Genomic DNA, 16,575 nt, shown 5'->3' with positions numbered 1-16,575 from the left:
AAGGTTATGTACTACAGTGCGTAAAAAAAAAATGGAGTCGTCCTTCACATTATACTTTTAAAATTTGATTTTTTTCTCGTTTTTTTTCTTTTCTTTTTTACTGAAAATAAAGATGTATTGAATCCGATAATAGATTATTTTGAGGCTTCATGGTGGAAGAAATAGACCCACTAGAATCGATGTAGAAATAGATATCGGCGTTCTCCAAAATATTCCATTATGTGGAATCGTTTCAGTATCGGTGTTAACGATCTTCAGAAGACGTACAATGCAAAAAGAAAAAGAAAAAAACAGATTACAATGTGTAACTTTTGATTTCATGATTGGATCCTCACGTTTTGGGATTTAACCTTAATGGTTCGAGGAGGTAGCCTCATAGCCGCAATCTGGAAAATATGGTCCCCATAGTTTGGTCAGGAGAGTGGTCCAAAGAATAAATGTTAGTGAATATTTATTATTTTTTATCATTTTATTGGATAATAGTAAAACATTTTAATTGTATGGTGCACAATTTTTACATCATTTTAAAGTATATATTTTTGCACTGTAATATACAAAATTGAGTGAAATAGGTTGAATAGTTCCTGAGAAATCGAATTTTGAAGAAGACGAATATTTAAAATTCGATTTATCAGGAACTATTCAACCAATTTCACTTAGATTTTTTATTTTGCCATGCAAATCTACATACTTAAAAGATGTAAATTATGTGGTTTTCAGAGTCTTTGCTCAATTCATAGAGCCTTACATATAAAGCAATCACAAGTTATCCTGCAAAATGCGAGGTTTGTTAGCGGTCTCTGAGAGCCAATTCGCTACGGACGAATTTTAAAAATTATCATACGAAAATTTCATAAAATATTGTTTCTAATGTTGGCCTTTTTGTATATTTAAAGTTTGCATTAAAAAGTTTTTTTAATCATAATAAATATGGAGAAAATAAAATTAACCTAAAAAGAGCGTGCAACTCAACTTAACTTAAAGCTTAACTAATATTTATATTTCTAAAATATCATGTATGCATTTGATGCCAAATTTCTGGAAATATTTCACAGTTTAATTTCTATTAGATCCCATAATTTGATTTTGTTAATTGCGTGAAAAACCCTAAGGCTTTCAGAACAACATGCATTTTTAAATTAAATTAATAAATGAAGAAAGAAAACGAAATAAAAACTACCATTAATTTTGCTAAAAAGTATAAGTGGTTCACCAGAATGCATGAAAATATTTCAAAAGTAGTGAAATGTTAGTAAAAGAAAGAAATATTAGACAAACCATTGTCTAAAATACTCAGGAAAAAAATGCAATATAATAGAACTCAAAAAGTCGCGAATATGAGCGAGGAAAATTTTTTTTAAGTGAAATATTTTCTTTCTTAAGTGAATATTCAAACTTTTAAGGGTGTGATAGTTTCATTTGAATAGAATTTATCGTTATGTGTTTATCAAAATTTATTGGTAGAAAAAAGTGTCTTAATCAGTTTCTTCCATTTCTGAGTTCTTCAACAATGTTGTTCCTCCAACTGCAAACTATCATAAAGAACGTGTATATCTCGTGTTGAAAAGCAGACGACTTTTACAAACAATTGTAGTAAAGAATATAAATTGTTTTTTCGTGAGAATAATAGCTTTATGAATTCTAGTTTTTTGTAGGTGACCTTTTGAATTTTGAATTTTAATCTTTATTCGAAAAATTGATTGAGGAAAACCTCAAAAACGATATTGTAACTACAATTTTCTTTTTTAAAACATCGTCTGAATCTTTTGCAATAGGTGTCACGGAATAAAAAAGAATGACAATTGTAATCTTATAGTTAAGTCTCTTTCTGATGTTTTTTTTCTTCTTCTTTTCCTTTTATAGTTTTAAAAGGTGAAATTAAGGGCAAGAAGTAAAGAGTTACGTATTTTCATGATTTGAAGTAGTATAAATACCTGGACTTTAATTTGGTAAAAATTACTTACAAGATTTAAGAGCATAACTGTTAAAATGAAAGTGTTTTCAGTTCTCGTTTTATGTTTTGCAACGGTTGCTGTGTTTGCTGGTAAATTAACGGTAGAAGAGAAAAAGGCGAAAATTGGAGCTTTTTATAAATGCCTTGCTTGTGGTAAGCATTTCATAATTTTTTTTCCAAGTAAAAAGGTTCACTTTATGTTTTCAGTTTCAAAATTGTTTCCATTTAATAAATTATTAAAATGTTTTTATTTTTTTTTTAATTCTTGAAAATTATTCCTGTCATTTTAAGATACAGTGTTGAGTTTTTTGAGAATCGAAGTTGTTAAATAATCAGTTTAGCAATAAAACGTCAGATCATTTTTTCTAACTGCAAAAAGAAATGAATAAGAATTTAACAAACAGCTTCCTGCATTGAGATGTATTATAATGAAAACTGCATTTTTTTGTGATGAATATTAAGAAACTACAAAACTAAATTATTCAAATTTGTTGTAAGAGAACTGCATATATTTAAAGCTTACTTTTCGAAAAATGATAGCCGAGCAAATTAGTTTTGGTTAAAAACCTTTACACCAATAGAATAAGAAATTAATTTTCTAATTAATCAATTCCCGTTAAGAACTATTCCTTAAAATTAATACCTACTTCATTTCAATTAAATTCAATTAAATTCGTAAAAAACTTACATGACATAGAAGATATGTTCTGAGTTCCTTAATCTAATTAATTGAAACTTACTAAATATCAATTTTTTGTACGGGTGTAAAAAATTTAATAATCAATAAAGCAGTAAAATATTGAATCAATAAAACTTACAACTAAATAAATATTTTTACTTTAAAAAATACAGGTGATCAACAAGCACGAGATGAATATATGAAATGTGAGGAACTGAAGCCAAAAAAGGTAAGGAAATTATTTGTAAAAATTTTTAATTTATATTTCTTTCTTGACTGGTACTCAACTTTAATTTTAAGATATTCGTTTTAAATTTAAAACGCATGATGGCAATAGCGTAGCGGTTCTCAAGTGGTGTTTTACGGAATTTTAAGTGGAAGAGTTAAGAGGTTTCTAAGTAATAGGATATTTTTTCAGAGTTTTTCTTTAGTAGTTGTTAAACCTGTAATTGTATTTAGATCTAATCAAAAACGCATTATTTACTTAATATTTTGGTTGCCTTCACGATATCATTTAAAGTAAAATGCCAATAAAAATGAATTAGCACGTTTTTTCGGAAAAAGCATAATTTTTCTAACAATAATGCATTGAATTAACTATTGAAAGGATATGTTTTCATAAAATATTGCAATAGTACTTCCTATCGTGCGTTTCTAACCAAAATAAAAACTAAATTCTTAATAAAGAAATATTTTTCTCGAATAACAATTTCCATGTTTATAACAGTTCTTTTTAGTTTTCATTTCGACGAAAACAATAATTCTGCCTATTTCAATCATTTTCATCTAATGTTTATGGACCAAAAGCAAATTCATAATTCTAGATTGAGCTCCAGGACTGTGAATTCATCTGCCGGATATAAAACCTAATTTTAAATTATTAATGATAAAACTATGCAAAAATTTCAATTTTCTTAGTATTTTCAAAATAAGGCAGTCTTTTATAGGTTAATACGTTGAAAAGTGACATTGTATTCTTCAGTTTAAAAGTCAGGGTTCCGGAGAAAGAATTTTGATCAATTAGGGCACCATAACTGAAAAAATTGGCAATTGCTGAAATAGTGCATAGTTTAGAATATTTACAGCTAGTCTAGGCATGAGTTAGATCTTTGAGATTTCTATAGTTTTTTTTTCTTCAATTAGCAACATCAATTAAAGGTAATAATAAAATGTGGCAAAAATAAAAAGTATTTTCACATTTTAAGAACTAAATAAAAAAATTTCTGTGATGATTCAAAACATTTTAATTCTTTAATTAGTAATTTTGCAGTAGTTGAAATGATTTGTACCGACCCTTACAAATAATGTATACAATGTGTTCGTTTTATCGCAGTCTTTCAAACTGTATTTATGATTTCAGAAAATAAAATTTTACCAATACAAACTGTTAGAGATGAAAATAAATAAGATAGTAATTAATACAAAAATCAATGAATGCATTCATAAATATCTCTCTTACATTAATACATTATTCAACATCTCTTAATATATTAATTTGTCTTAAGAATTCGTCTTGTTCTTATATTGATTTTTTTAACAATTTATTCCTAATTTTACTAATATAATTCGTCAAGTCATTGTTAATTTTATAAATTTAAGAGAAGATATCAATAAGAAAAATAATTGCACCTGTGAATTATTTTTGATGTTAAAAACTTTCATATAATTGCTAATTTTGGTTTATAATTAATATAATTATAAATGCAACTTTAAACCTTTTAACCATTTTGTTCAAATTATTATTCTGGTTCTTGTGCGATTACAGAGTCATGAAATTGAAGAAGCTTGTAAAAAGGAAGTGATGCCTGGTATTGATGATATTAAAGAACGATGGAATCACATATGCCAGTATCCAGGCACTACCACAAAGGTAATTTATTTTTCATTCCATAGGACAATGATTCCTCTTCAGAAATTTGTAACAATTTATTTTTATAATATTCATAGCTCTTCCAAGCTTTCCAGGTATATTATTACATTTTAAACAGTAGCAAAATTGGCGTTTCAGTATTTATTTCTATTATTGTTTTCAAAATTAAGGAACCAGTGTCACCCATTTTTCAGAGAGTAGGTCCGGAGGGACCGGGGTTCAAACTTCAAAGCCGCTACTGTGCTGCCATATACCCGAGGGATTTTGATCTAAGTCGTATTTTCACCGAAGCTGCTTTCTCGTGTCAAATGATTGGCACCTCTTCGTGACCTAATTCGCATGGCAACTGGCTGGTTAGCTTGGCTTACAAAAGTGTCATTGAAAACAGCAGAACTATATTGATCAAATTTAAAATAAATTCGAACCCAATCCATTGATAATTTAAACCTATAAATATTTATAAAAGGTTTAAATAGAATTCGGAGGGGTTGTTAGATACTTACAAAGGTATTTTTGTTTACAATAGTAAATAAAATTTTTTCAACACAGCACAGAAAATATTTCCTTCAAAAGTGCAAATAATGGCAGAAAAATGCAAATGTATTTTTTTAAGCAGCGTGTATTTAATTTTATTTTTTCTGTATTACTAATTACTAAGGCCCGGATTTTGATGACATTTGCATTTTTTTGCATTTTTGGACATTTTTTGTCTTTTAGAGCATTTTTTTAGATTTATAGGGCATTTTTCTTTAAATTTTGGGGCGCATTTTGCATTTTAATGCATTTTTTAAANGCGAGTATTTTTTTTCTTTTTTCTCTGTATTACTAATTATATTTTACTATTACTAAGAGGCTTGATGGATGACTGAACTTTGATTCTCAGAGACGGCTTGCACGTAATGCTGACTTCAATCATGCTATTGGCCATGAAATCGTGGAACCTTTATCTCCATGACCCACCTGACACTTACAACAAGTTGTTGCGGGACACGGTGGGCTGTTGTTACTTTTTAAGTGACCCTCCTCTGCTTCTCTAACCTCTGTAACTATTTTTGTAAATTTTTTTTTGGATCGCTTCGCAAAAAAATACGCAACATACAAATTTTGAATTTCAGTGTCTTAAACATAACAGTTTTATATCCTTTTTTCCTATCATAAACAGGGTACAATACATAAAAACTAAAGAAGAAGGTTAGAAAAAAAAACATTGTTGCGAAGTAGATAAAAATGGGTATTCCAGAGTTAAAGTAAAAATATAGACTGAATCAATCAGTAATGTCAAGCATCATAAGAAGCATAAAATTCAGCTTGCCTGAACATTTCCTTGAGAACACAATTTTAATTTGAAGACACTGCAGTGAAAAAATTTAAGAATCTGTCTGACCCTATAAGAATTTACTAACAATTGACCTATTTCCAGCATCGATTCTATTCTTCAGCAGTTTCTTTAAAACGCCCCTCTCTCCTGTGTAAGAGATTAACTATGGAGAGCAGAAACGGAATTAAATAAGAAGAGTTTGCTGCATACCGCATTGGAATTTACGTTTTTATTACAACCTAGTTTCAATATTAGTTACTAAGTTTTTCAAGAGATGGAGCTACTAACAAATTTAGCACACATCTGTAAAATTTCTACTGAAATAAAATTAAGTTTTAATTAGAGAGCACTGTGAAAAACTTTTGATGTGGTACAAATTATCAGCCAGATTTGCTTCAGGGGTAAATTATGCCCTATTAAAGTTTCAGTTAATTTACTTTTAAATTTACAAAACTTTAAAGCTAATATGCATTCCAGTTGTAACGGTGAGGCTGTCTGCCTTCTACCAGTGACGTAAAAAGATCTGACAGGAATATTTGAGTTTTATCTCTAACATTCTTTTCAAAAAAGGTTTGATAGCTATTTAACATATGTTTTATTCAATATATGAAAAATTGCTCTAAGCGATCACATAAATTATATGTAATATGTTCTGTTTCTTATAAAAATTATTTTTTGTTTTCAGCTTTATGATTGTGTAGTAACAGATGAACACAAAAAGCTAGTAAGTTGTTCTTTTTTATATGCATACTTCTATGTTGAAATTTTATATAAGTAATAAAATGTAACATTTTCATATTCAAAAATAAATTTAACCCTAAGTTGAACTCAATATAAAAGTTAACTTTCCCTTAGGAAATAATTCTTCCAAACTAAATATAATATAAAAATATCCTGAATGAATAATAAAGGACAAGTGTGACGTTTATATACCTTATTTTTCGAACTTTCCACTGTTTTAAGTCTCACAAACAGTACATCAAAGAAAAGGTTAGTTTTTGCTCTGGGTCTGGATTCAAAGAATTGACACCCCATAATTTAATGAAACAGTCATATTTTTGTTATTTCCCTTGATCTTGTTCCATGTTAAATTCTACCATTGAAAAATAAAAATTTATGTTGATAGTACATCGAAAAGCATATAAGTAGCAAATTTTCATTAATAACACATATTCATTTTTATTCTTCTATTAGTATAAAATGATTAAGGGGGCACGTCACACATAAAACATATTTTTTCTGAATTTTTCAACAAAGAAATAAGTTTTTTTAAAAAATAGGGAGAAATTAAACTATTGAAATAAAGTTTAGGTTCTACGAAAAAAAACAGTATACTTTGTTTCATTAACACTCAATGCCTTTTATAAAAAGAAAAAATGTAAGCATTTCATGGAAATAAAAATCTTACAAAATAACCAAACGCTTCAAATTTATTTCATGTATTCAATTGAAAATAAAAAAGATTATAAACTTATCCTACGCTTACTAGTTAAGCTTATTACCGCAGCGTGGCACTGTATGCATTTAATAGAAAAGTGCTGCCATTTCGCTGTGCTTTGAAGAAATATTTGTCGACTTTTTACATGCTCTGACACCAAAGTAAAAATTCTCTATGGTTAAGTAAAATGAAACATTTCAAATTAAAGCAATATTTTCTGACATTCCTTCTTGAAACTGAATAGTATTAAGAATTGTAATAAGCAATAAAATTATCATATATTTTAAGTAAGTATCAAAAGTATCAAATAAAAATTACTTTTAACATTATTAAATTTTCTTTGCATTTCTTTTTTCAGTTTGCACCTGAAGACAAGGAAAAATTCCATGAGTTTAAGGTAAGGAAAAATAGATCCCACTATATATATAACAATTTTTAAACCTCCAGGAAAGACCACCTCTATTTAGGACCACTTTTGGGAGGAACGTTATTTTGTATATAAAATTTGTATTGAAGAAAACCTTTTGGAGAGATCGTTAAAACCTCTCCCAGTGACGGGGCAAACATTTGCACTGAATGCGGAAAATGTCAAAAAAAAAAAAAAAAAAATTTCCCCTCACAGATCCGTGTTTTCATGATACCAACGGAAGTGGCATTCCCGCACGAAAACATTGGCCGCTCTAACTCAAACTAAAATTAAAATAGTTTTCGAAAAATCATGTACCTTCGATATCAATTTTGAAGTCAATGGTGGTAACCTCTAAGAACGAGCAACCTTCACCAACGACTATTTTACTGCGAAACTGAGAAGGGTCGATCCCAAGAGGTTTCAGTGTAATCTACAAGTGACTTATAAAAATAATGCAGTGAATATGTTTTGAATATATCTTCAAAATATTAAAATTGGAAAATGGACTTTTTTATCGAGTATCATGATCGAAAAATATTTTATTTTTTAACTTCAAATTATTATTATTTTTAAATTTAGGAGTAGTTTTCCTCAGTAGTCCATACATCCATCTTAATGAAACTACTTTCATCTTCATTCAAGGAGAGTGAGGTCATTAATCCTGTCCCCTTGCACTCTATTTGGAAAATCCCCAAGGCTGTCAAATCACTACAGAAATTAACTAAAATACCTACCGCTCTATATCCCAAATTGTTATTGGATTGCGAACTTGCTTTTTACTTATATAGAAAGATACTGTCAAACATATCCAACATCAATTTATTTGTGGAAATTAAACAAAAATTATTAAAGGCATATTTAGAATTTTCTCTTCCCGTCTCCATCCCTTTAACAACTGAATTCGGCCGGAAGAGCCTCTCAATCTCTAGCATCTTCCTGGCCAGAATGCTCAATTTTTTTTTTATTACATCGGTTTGTTAAAATAAATGCGTACAATTTCCTAACTTTAGCATCATAAAAAAAACAAGATTTTTCAAAATCATAAAAATTATTTTATTATTTTAACTAATGTTTTATTTATTTATTTATTTTTTATTTCCTTATTCAAATGATAAAAAAATTTTAATTTTTTTTTTTATTTCTCGGCTTTTTACAAACTATACAATTTACGCATTTTCTTTCTTAAGTAGACAGTATATGCATTGTGAAGTAAAGTACGTCATAACAATATCAAAATTAATATATATGCTCTTGTATAAAAATNTTAGTCTGCGATCCAGTCGACAACCCGCTGCCCATCGATGCTGTTTTGAGAAAAATACTGCAACACGTTTAATAATTTATTGCAGAGTTACAGTAACAAGTTCAATAAGGTGTTGATCCGCCTCTAGCCTGGATACAAGCTGCCACACGGCATGGCATAGACCGATAAAGCACCTGGGTGGTCTCTTGCGGTATTTCCTGCCAAATTCGATCCAGTTGTCAAACGAGGTTATCAAAATTCCGTACCAGATGCCATCGCCTTCCCATCATATCCCAGACATGCTCGATGGGAGAGAGATCTGGTGATCTGGCAGGCCAAGGAGGAGTTTGACCAGCTTGCAGACAGTTCATAGCAACACATGCTGCATGTGGTCTGGCATTGTCCCGCTGAAAAACCATTCTAGGGCGCTGCAAAAGGAACGGTAGCAATGCAGGTCTTATGATGTCGTCGACGTACAGCTGTGCAGTAAGTGTACCTCTAATGACGACCAAAGGGGTCCGGCTGTCAAAGGAAATGGCACCCCAGACCATAATGCCTTGTTGAGGGCCGGTGTGGCGCGCAATAATGAAGGCACGATCCCCCCTCTGCCCTGTGCGTCTCCAAACACGTCTTCGATGATCGTCAGGACACAGTTGGAAGCGGGATTCGTCGCTAAAGACTATACGTCCCCAGTCGGCATCATTCAAGCCTGATCGAGCGTCGATTTTGCGTGTCTTAGTGCGTTTTTGGTGCGTCGATTTTCTTGTTATAGAGTGTACATGCCCTTCACATAAAGCAGCAAATAGGAGATGATACAATGATTTTCAAAGAAATAACATAAAAGGAACATGCTAAAATGCAAGTTTGGAAAATAAATTTAAGAAGAAAAAAATTAACAGTGGGGATCTTATAAATAGACTAAGCTCTCAAAAATAATAAATAAAGTAACACGTGCTCTTCATAGATCAGCAAGGAGGAGAATACCCTGTGATTTTAAAAGAGAGGACATAAAAAAAATCTAAGGTAATACAAGTTGTGTAATTCGAGACAGTTAAAAACAATGCGTATTATAAATAAAAAATAATTTTTACATGTTTTTTCATGTATCGAAAACAGTAAGATATTCTAAAGAAACTTATCTATAATTTTTTTCCTTTTCAGGAATGCGCAAAAGAAATCTACAAAACCCACTGCCATAAAGAAGAGCAATAAGCTGACGTGAAAACAAGATTTTCTTATTTTTGAATTTTTATACCTAGATATTTTATATTTAAAGATATTTATAAGATAAAGTTATGCATTAGATGATTACTTAGTTAATAAGTTAAATAAACTTTTTATACTGAAATAACAAAGCGTATTGCTTTTCTTCATTTTTTAAAAAGATTTAGCACTTTATAGTGATGAAATGAAAAATACATTTAAAGGAAGTATAAACCTTGAAGGAAAGGAACTAGGAATGTTGCATTCAAAATGCTGACTATGGTTATTTAAAAAAAGAAAAAAACATTTCCAGTAAATTTTTATTCATCCAAGCCCCTTTGACTTTAATCGAATTTTTCAAGTAATTAAATTAAAATTAGAATCTAAGCACATTATTAAAAGTTACATAAATACTGTATGCTTCATAATTTATGAAATTGAAACATATATTTAAAAATTCTTTTAACAATGAAGTAAAAGAAGTATTTATACTGGGGATGCAAATATTTCAGTGGGGTAAAAATAATGCTATCAAAGAAAGGTGGGTAATAAACATCGAAACCTGTTTGATTGACTGAGGAAACAAAGAGGAGTTGAAAAGTGACCATTTAAAATACTTTCTAGTGTCATCTGGCAATCAATCACGCTTTAAAATTTTTAACCTCACCTACCTCAGTATGGAGATTTTTTTAAATTTAGGTGGTATTTTTCAGTTTTCCTCTCCTAGATATTAATTTGCAGCACCCAATCTCAGTATCTTCTTCTACAGAGATTGTGAAAATATATATGAAAGACAGTGATTACAAAGCATCGTTTTTAATAATGTGGTCTTCTGCAAATCTTTCAAAGCCTATTAAGCTGAATTGCTAAAGAAAAAGAAAAGTTATTTAGTTGGAACCGAATTATGTCTGATATTTGTTGTAGCTTAAATAAAATCCTTTATTTGAACAATAGCTATTCTATTATTTAAAGTTTCTTGCAAACTAAACTTATACATGCCTTTCAAAGCTTTTTCACTATAAAAAGCCTAAACTTACTTTTAAACTTGAGGCATACTATATAAGAGCCATGGTGAATCATGTGATAGATCTCTCGCCTCCCAATGAGGAGACCTGGGTTCGAATCCCCGTGATGTCTGGCCGATATGAATGACGCAATCAGCTCGCAACGACAACAGTGCTGATAAAAAGTATCCCCAGTTGTAGATGCATCATAGATTAGAGACCCCATGCAGACAGGCTAACTGTGGGAGGTTTTACTCTCCATGTAACGCGAATGTAGGTTAGTTCTATCAAAAATGTCCTGTCCTCCGCAAAAGAAAATTTTCCCAAATACTCCAGGCTCCTTGACTTCTCGAACGGGTTCAAAATTACAAGGCTTCAGAGTGGAACATAACATAGGTAGTCGTAAATTCAAAATAATTTTGGCTGGTGATAAAATAAATATATAGCTATATAGACCATCTTGCCAAAAAAGATCAATCATTAGATTGATCTTTCTGGTTATTAAATTTAAATGAAAAAACTATATAATAGCAAAAATCAAAGAAATTTAAACTAAACTCTGTCCAAAACAAAAGTTTCCGTACTCTTTTACATACAATTTAAAAATATATACACATAGTATGTTGCATTTTCTACATTCTCTGAATGTATAATCAGGCACTATTACACCGTTTGTCTGCAATTCACAATTGGACACAAGTTTTCAATGTTAGATAGGCAGCAAATAAATAAGTGTAGAATGTTCAAAATAGTAGAAATAGAATTTTACCATAGCTAATTATTTTCTATGTTCTTTCCATGTTTTCATGTTCATATCCTTAATTGTAATCAAATGCTTATTTTGTCATATTATTTTGCAGGTTTATTACATAGTATATTTAAAAATTAAAAGATTTTCAATTATGTTCTCCATCAGAAAGTGGAGTGCTACAAGAAATAAAATTTCTCACAATCTAAGAAGCCGCATAATTAATGACGAGATTATTGTAAGACTTTATATAGTGTGATTGATTGGGTCAAAATAATTTTCCATCTAAAACAGTTTTAGGCTTTGGACAAAAACTATACGCTATAGGACATAGAATCTGGAATGCTCTGTATTGCAATAAGGTATAAACGTAAAAGATCAACTACTTCACATAATATAGACTGAAAAAAATGACACTAAATTATCAACTAGAATAAAGAATTTTCTTCGAAAAAATTATTTACAAACATATTTATCTGATTAATTGTTTAAAATGTGTGTGGTTTCCTTTAGTTAAATGTAATTCAGAGCTAATTAATTTGTCTTCCTAATAATGAAATTGTGAATTTAGGGTCCTGTAAAATAACCCATATTAGTGCTTAAAAAATATTTCTACCCCTGAAAAAATATTTGAATTACATAAAATTTGAAATGAATAAATGTCAATTATAATTCATTAAAAATTATAACTGTTTTTTGAAGCACAAATGAGTGCAAATTGCTGAAAAAAACACTCCTGAATTTTTTAATATTTTTATTTTGGTTAGTAAATTAAATGCCTCTCTGTTCTTATGCTTTCACAATTTAAATTTTTCTTATTTAAAATTCAGTATGGTGGAACTTTAAAAATCTTCGACAGAAATATGCTTTACTCAGTGTGTGTTTTAGACAAAGTTTATTGTGACAGAATACAGACCAAAGTGGTTTAGATCCCAAGTTGTACTTTATCCGATGGAAATTTTCTTCAATATTTCTATTATATTTCCAATAAGTAATCAAAACTAAAGATATTTCTGTCAAGCCAAATTCTCGATAAACTAAACTTTGATGACTGATTTCTTCGGTTAATTATTCCTTCATTTTTTAAAAAAAAATAAATGTAAATGATTTACTATTTAATAACAGAAAAATTAAAGCATAAGTTTTCATCAACTCTTGAATAGTGATGAATTATAAAAAATTGTATTTAGTATCATTGTTATTTTTATAGACTCACCTTAAGGATAAACAAGTTATAGAATTGAGTTTTTTATTCACTTCTTTTAAAGCGCTTTATTTGAGTCAATTTCATAGTTAATCCAAGTAACTTTTCGATCGCTTTTTTGGAGGTCATTGTTAAATTTCCACGTGTTTCTTAAGATCCCGATCTTTGAAATATGATAATATGACGACTCACGTCTTTCCAGTCATGCAATGCCAATAGTAATCACCTTTGTCGTGCTTTGTATCAATTATAATCATAAATTCAAGATATTTTTCGATTGCTTGCTTTCCGAACTACGCATTTCCGAAGGGTTTTGAAATACCGATATTTTTAATATGACACTAGAATCGTGCACATAAATCAGCCAAATTTCTCGTAAATCTAAGAGATATTTTATTGCTCACTCAGCAGTTGCTTGCCAGACTTTTTCACAGAGTTTCGAAAATCCTCATAATTTTAATCAGGTATTAAAATGACTTGCGATTTTCGAATCTAGCATTTTAATCATTAATCTTGACGTACCGTATTTCATCATCCATCCATGCTTATTTTCAGTTTTTTTTTTCAATTGCTATTACTTATTTCTATTTTTTTTAAATCATGTTTTTTTAAGTACAACAATACTATTACAAAATGAGAAATTTGGCCAAGAGCTTCAAAAAATTTATTACTTTTTTGAGCTTTCTTTCTAACTTTTGGTAGCTTAAAAAAACAATTAAAAAAATCCATTTTAAGATTTAACATTCATAAAATCTCTTATAATTCACAAAATATCAATGTACTAAGGTTAAAATAATATTGAACTTAATCCCAACGGAATGTTAAATCTTATTTCGAGTTATATTGCGTTTGTTTTACATTAAATCATTTTAGACCCCATACGATTATTTTAATTAAAATATTTAATATACAGTCAGGTTGTTCAAAATATTTATCTCTTATTTTGTTTTTTACTTTCATTCAAGAACATAATACTTAATATATTTTAAAATATACTTCTGTGGTACTTTATGTGATAAAAAAAATCCATCCCCTTTTCCCACATTTATTTTTCCATATTTTTTTTTAATTCTTTTTTTTTTAGAAAGAGGAAATATTTTTATTTTGGAAAGTATCAGTTTGGTTTTCTTCATCTTTTAGTGTAATGTTTAGAATAATTTAATTTTATGCAAAGTGAACTACTAAGTAAACTGTTAAAAAGAAGAAGAAAAAAAAAGAAATTAATTAAAAGAATTAAGATAATTAAAAAAGAATTATAATTTATTAAAAGAATTATTTCTAATGCAAGTGTATCACTATGTTGACTGATGAAAATAATTATTTTTTAAAACATTTAGGTCTGCATTAAAATTAACATAATTGTGGTCAACATATCTAAACTCATCATTCAAACAAGTTGTGTACCCTACTATTTAAAGTTCAAAAAAAAATATTTTTATATTTTATAAGATATTTTTGTATTCACTTTATACGTAAAAATAACCCTTAATTAAACTTTGAATATAGTTATTGTAAGACGGTGAATTACTCCCTTGTATTATTAAGAAAAATCTCATTTCAATATTGCTACTCGGTAATTGCATACATTGCCCATTGCTGTTGATTCTATTTTTCAACAGTTTCCTTAAAACGCCCCTCTCTTCTGAATAAGATATTGGGTATGGAGTTGTATGCAGCAGAAACGGAACTAAATAAGAAAAGATGGTTTGCTGCGTTCTGCGTTGGAAATTATAATTTGATTACAATCTAGTTTCAATATTAGTTACTAAGTTTATCAAGAAATGGACAAATTAAGTACACATCTGTAAAATTTCTATTGAAATAAAATTAAGCTTAAATTAAAGAGCACAATTTAAAACTTTGCATATGATACAAATTAGCCGCCGGATTTGCTTCTGGAGCATGTTACTCCCTATTAAAGTTTTAGTTAATATGCGTTTAAATTGACAATACTTTAAAGTTNTCATTGACTGTTTTGTATAGTTAAAAAATTTAATTGAACTTCAAAATGTCATTTTCCTGGTATGCCCCAAACAATATTTCCAATAATAACCAGCTTCAAAACTTCTCAAAAATTTTTCAATATCTAATTTTTTTTTATCACAACCGCTGTAAGAATTTCTAGAATATACTCAGAGGGTATTATTTACAAACACTTCGTTTAAAATAATTTTTTCTGTCAACAATTTGCTTGTCGCAAGAAAATCTGTCATTTTCCTGGCTACTTTTATATAGTGGTTTATAACCAAAATTGATAGAGCCAGCAATCAATATCTTATGTTAATAGATTGATTAGATACCCTCCTATATGAACATGTCTTGTTGCATGAATAAAGAACCAATTTTCTGATCAATTTTCAAAATCTATTTCAAAAAATTTTTCAAGGTGAGTAGGTTTTTGTGTTGTCATTTTCCTGGCTTCTTGAAATCCTTAATAGCATAAACTACATAAATTTATCTGAGTTATTTTAAGAAATCCTGTTGTTTTCTGCAGAATATAAACGTCTTAGGCCAAAATATTAAATCAATGTAAAGTTATATGCTATAAAATGGCGAATTTGTCATTATCCTGGCTGTCATTTTCCTGACTTATGAATGCCAGAACATTGAAGTGTTACCAGAAAGTTTTTTTAACAGCTAATACTATAAAGAGGGAAAGCAAATATTACCTAGTACCAAGTTTGTGTTTGATTGTAATATGCTTGAGTGTAATCAAAGTTATTTACTTATCTAATGATTGATTATTATGGACAATTTTATTCTGTACATATCAGCAACAAAAACATTTTTGATTCTTCCTACAGTGGATAAAAAGAATTAATTTAAGCAATTTATGGACCATCTAACATAAAAGCCTAAGTTGAGTTACTTGCTATTAACTTAAAATGACTGTTGTTTAAGCTTCTAAGGTAATATGTCATTTTCCTGGCATTCAAGATTTGATGAATTACTATTTTTTTTCCTAGAGCAAATGTCAATAAACTACACTGCTGAATGTCAGATAATAATAAGTGTACCTAAAGAAGTATACAAAAAAATTTTAGATTATTTTGAAGACTTTAAATTTGAAGAAATTATTTTGAAGACTTTAAATTTGAAGAAATTTTTCGGTCCGAATTGTCATGTTTAGAAAGAATTACTTATATATGTATATTAGATCCAAAATGGGTTGTTGACAACGGTCAAGAAATCTCACTTAGTAGTAATTATCTGAGGATAATCCTCGAGCATTGCTCGATTGCAATTTAGAGATTAAAAAAGCAAATGTTGTTGCATCAATCGATCTGGTTTAAACTCTACCCAACTATCAATTTGTAAAAAAAATTAATTTAAAAAACAATTTTCAGTGCGAAAATTATTTCAATTTCAATTATTATCGGATACAATATTTCTTTGAAAAGAAAAGTTACAGAGAAATGAAAAATTACGTCTTTTCCCCCCTGTATTTTCCTTTACTTGCCATATCAAGAGTCATTAACAGTAATTATAGAAATTACTTTGTGAT

At 29.0% G+C, this 16,575-nt stretch overlaps 1 protein-coding gene across 1 annotated transcript; it reads left to right on the top strand.

The window, feature by feature from the left end:
* The first annotated feature begins 1,875 nt into the window (after positions 1–1,875).
* On the top strand, positions 1,876–10,266 carry LOC107441384 (U10-hexatoxin-Hi1a-like). Its single transcript, XM_016054618.4, has 6 exons — positions 1,876–2,107; positions 2,807–2,862; positions 4,399–4,503; positions 6,507–6,545; positions 7,618–7,656; positions 10,073–10,266. Exons 1-6 carry the CDS (start codon positions 1,990–1,992, stop codon positions 10,121–10,123), a joined length of 408 nt encoding a protein of 135 aa, XP_015910104.2. The 5' UTR covers positions 1,876–1,989; the 3' UTR covers positions 10,124–10,266.
* The last annotated feature ends 6,309 nt before the right edge of the window (positions 10,267–16,575 follow it).

The sequence above is a fragment of the Parasteatoda tepidariorum genome, chromosome 2, assembly GCF_043381705.1.
Source record: "Parasteatoda tepidariorum isolate YZ-2023 chromosome 2, CAS_Ptep_4.0, whole genome shotgun sequence".
Lineage (NCBI taxonomy): Eukaryota > Metazoa > Arthropoda > Arachnida > Araneae > Theridiidae > Parasteatoda > Parasteatoda tepidariorum.
The sequence above is the reverse complement of the archived record's forward strand: the minus strand, read 5'-3'. Positions and strand labels throughout refer to the sequence as shown.

Excerpts from the sequence above, each read along its gene's own strand:
- LOC107441384 (XM_016054618.4), top strand. The coding sequence starts at position 1,990 with ATGAAAGTGTTTTCAGTTCTCGTTTTATGTTTTGCAACGGTTGCTGTG. Across the intron at positions 2,863-4,398 it reads AGGAACTGAAGCCAAAAAAG|AGTCATGAAATTGAAGAAGC; the intron begins GTAAGGAAATTA and ends GTGCGATTACAG. Across the intron at positions 7,657-10,072 it reads AAAAATTCCATGAGTTTAAG|GAATGCGCAAAAGAAATCTA; the intron begins GTAAGGAAAAAT and ends TTTCCTTTTCAG.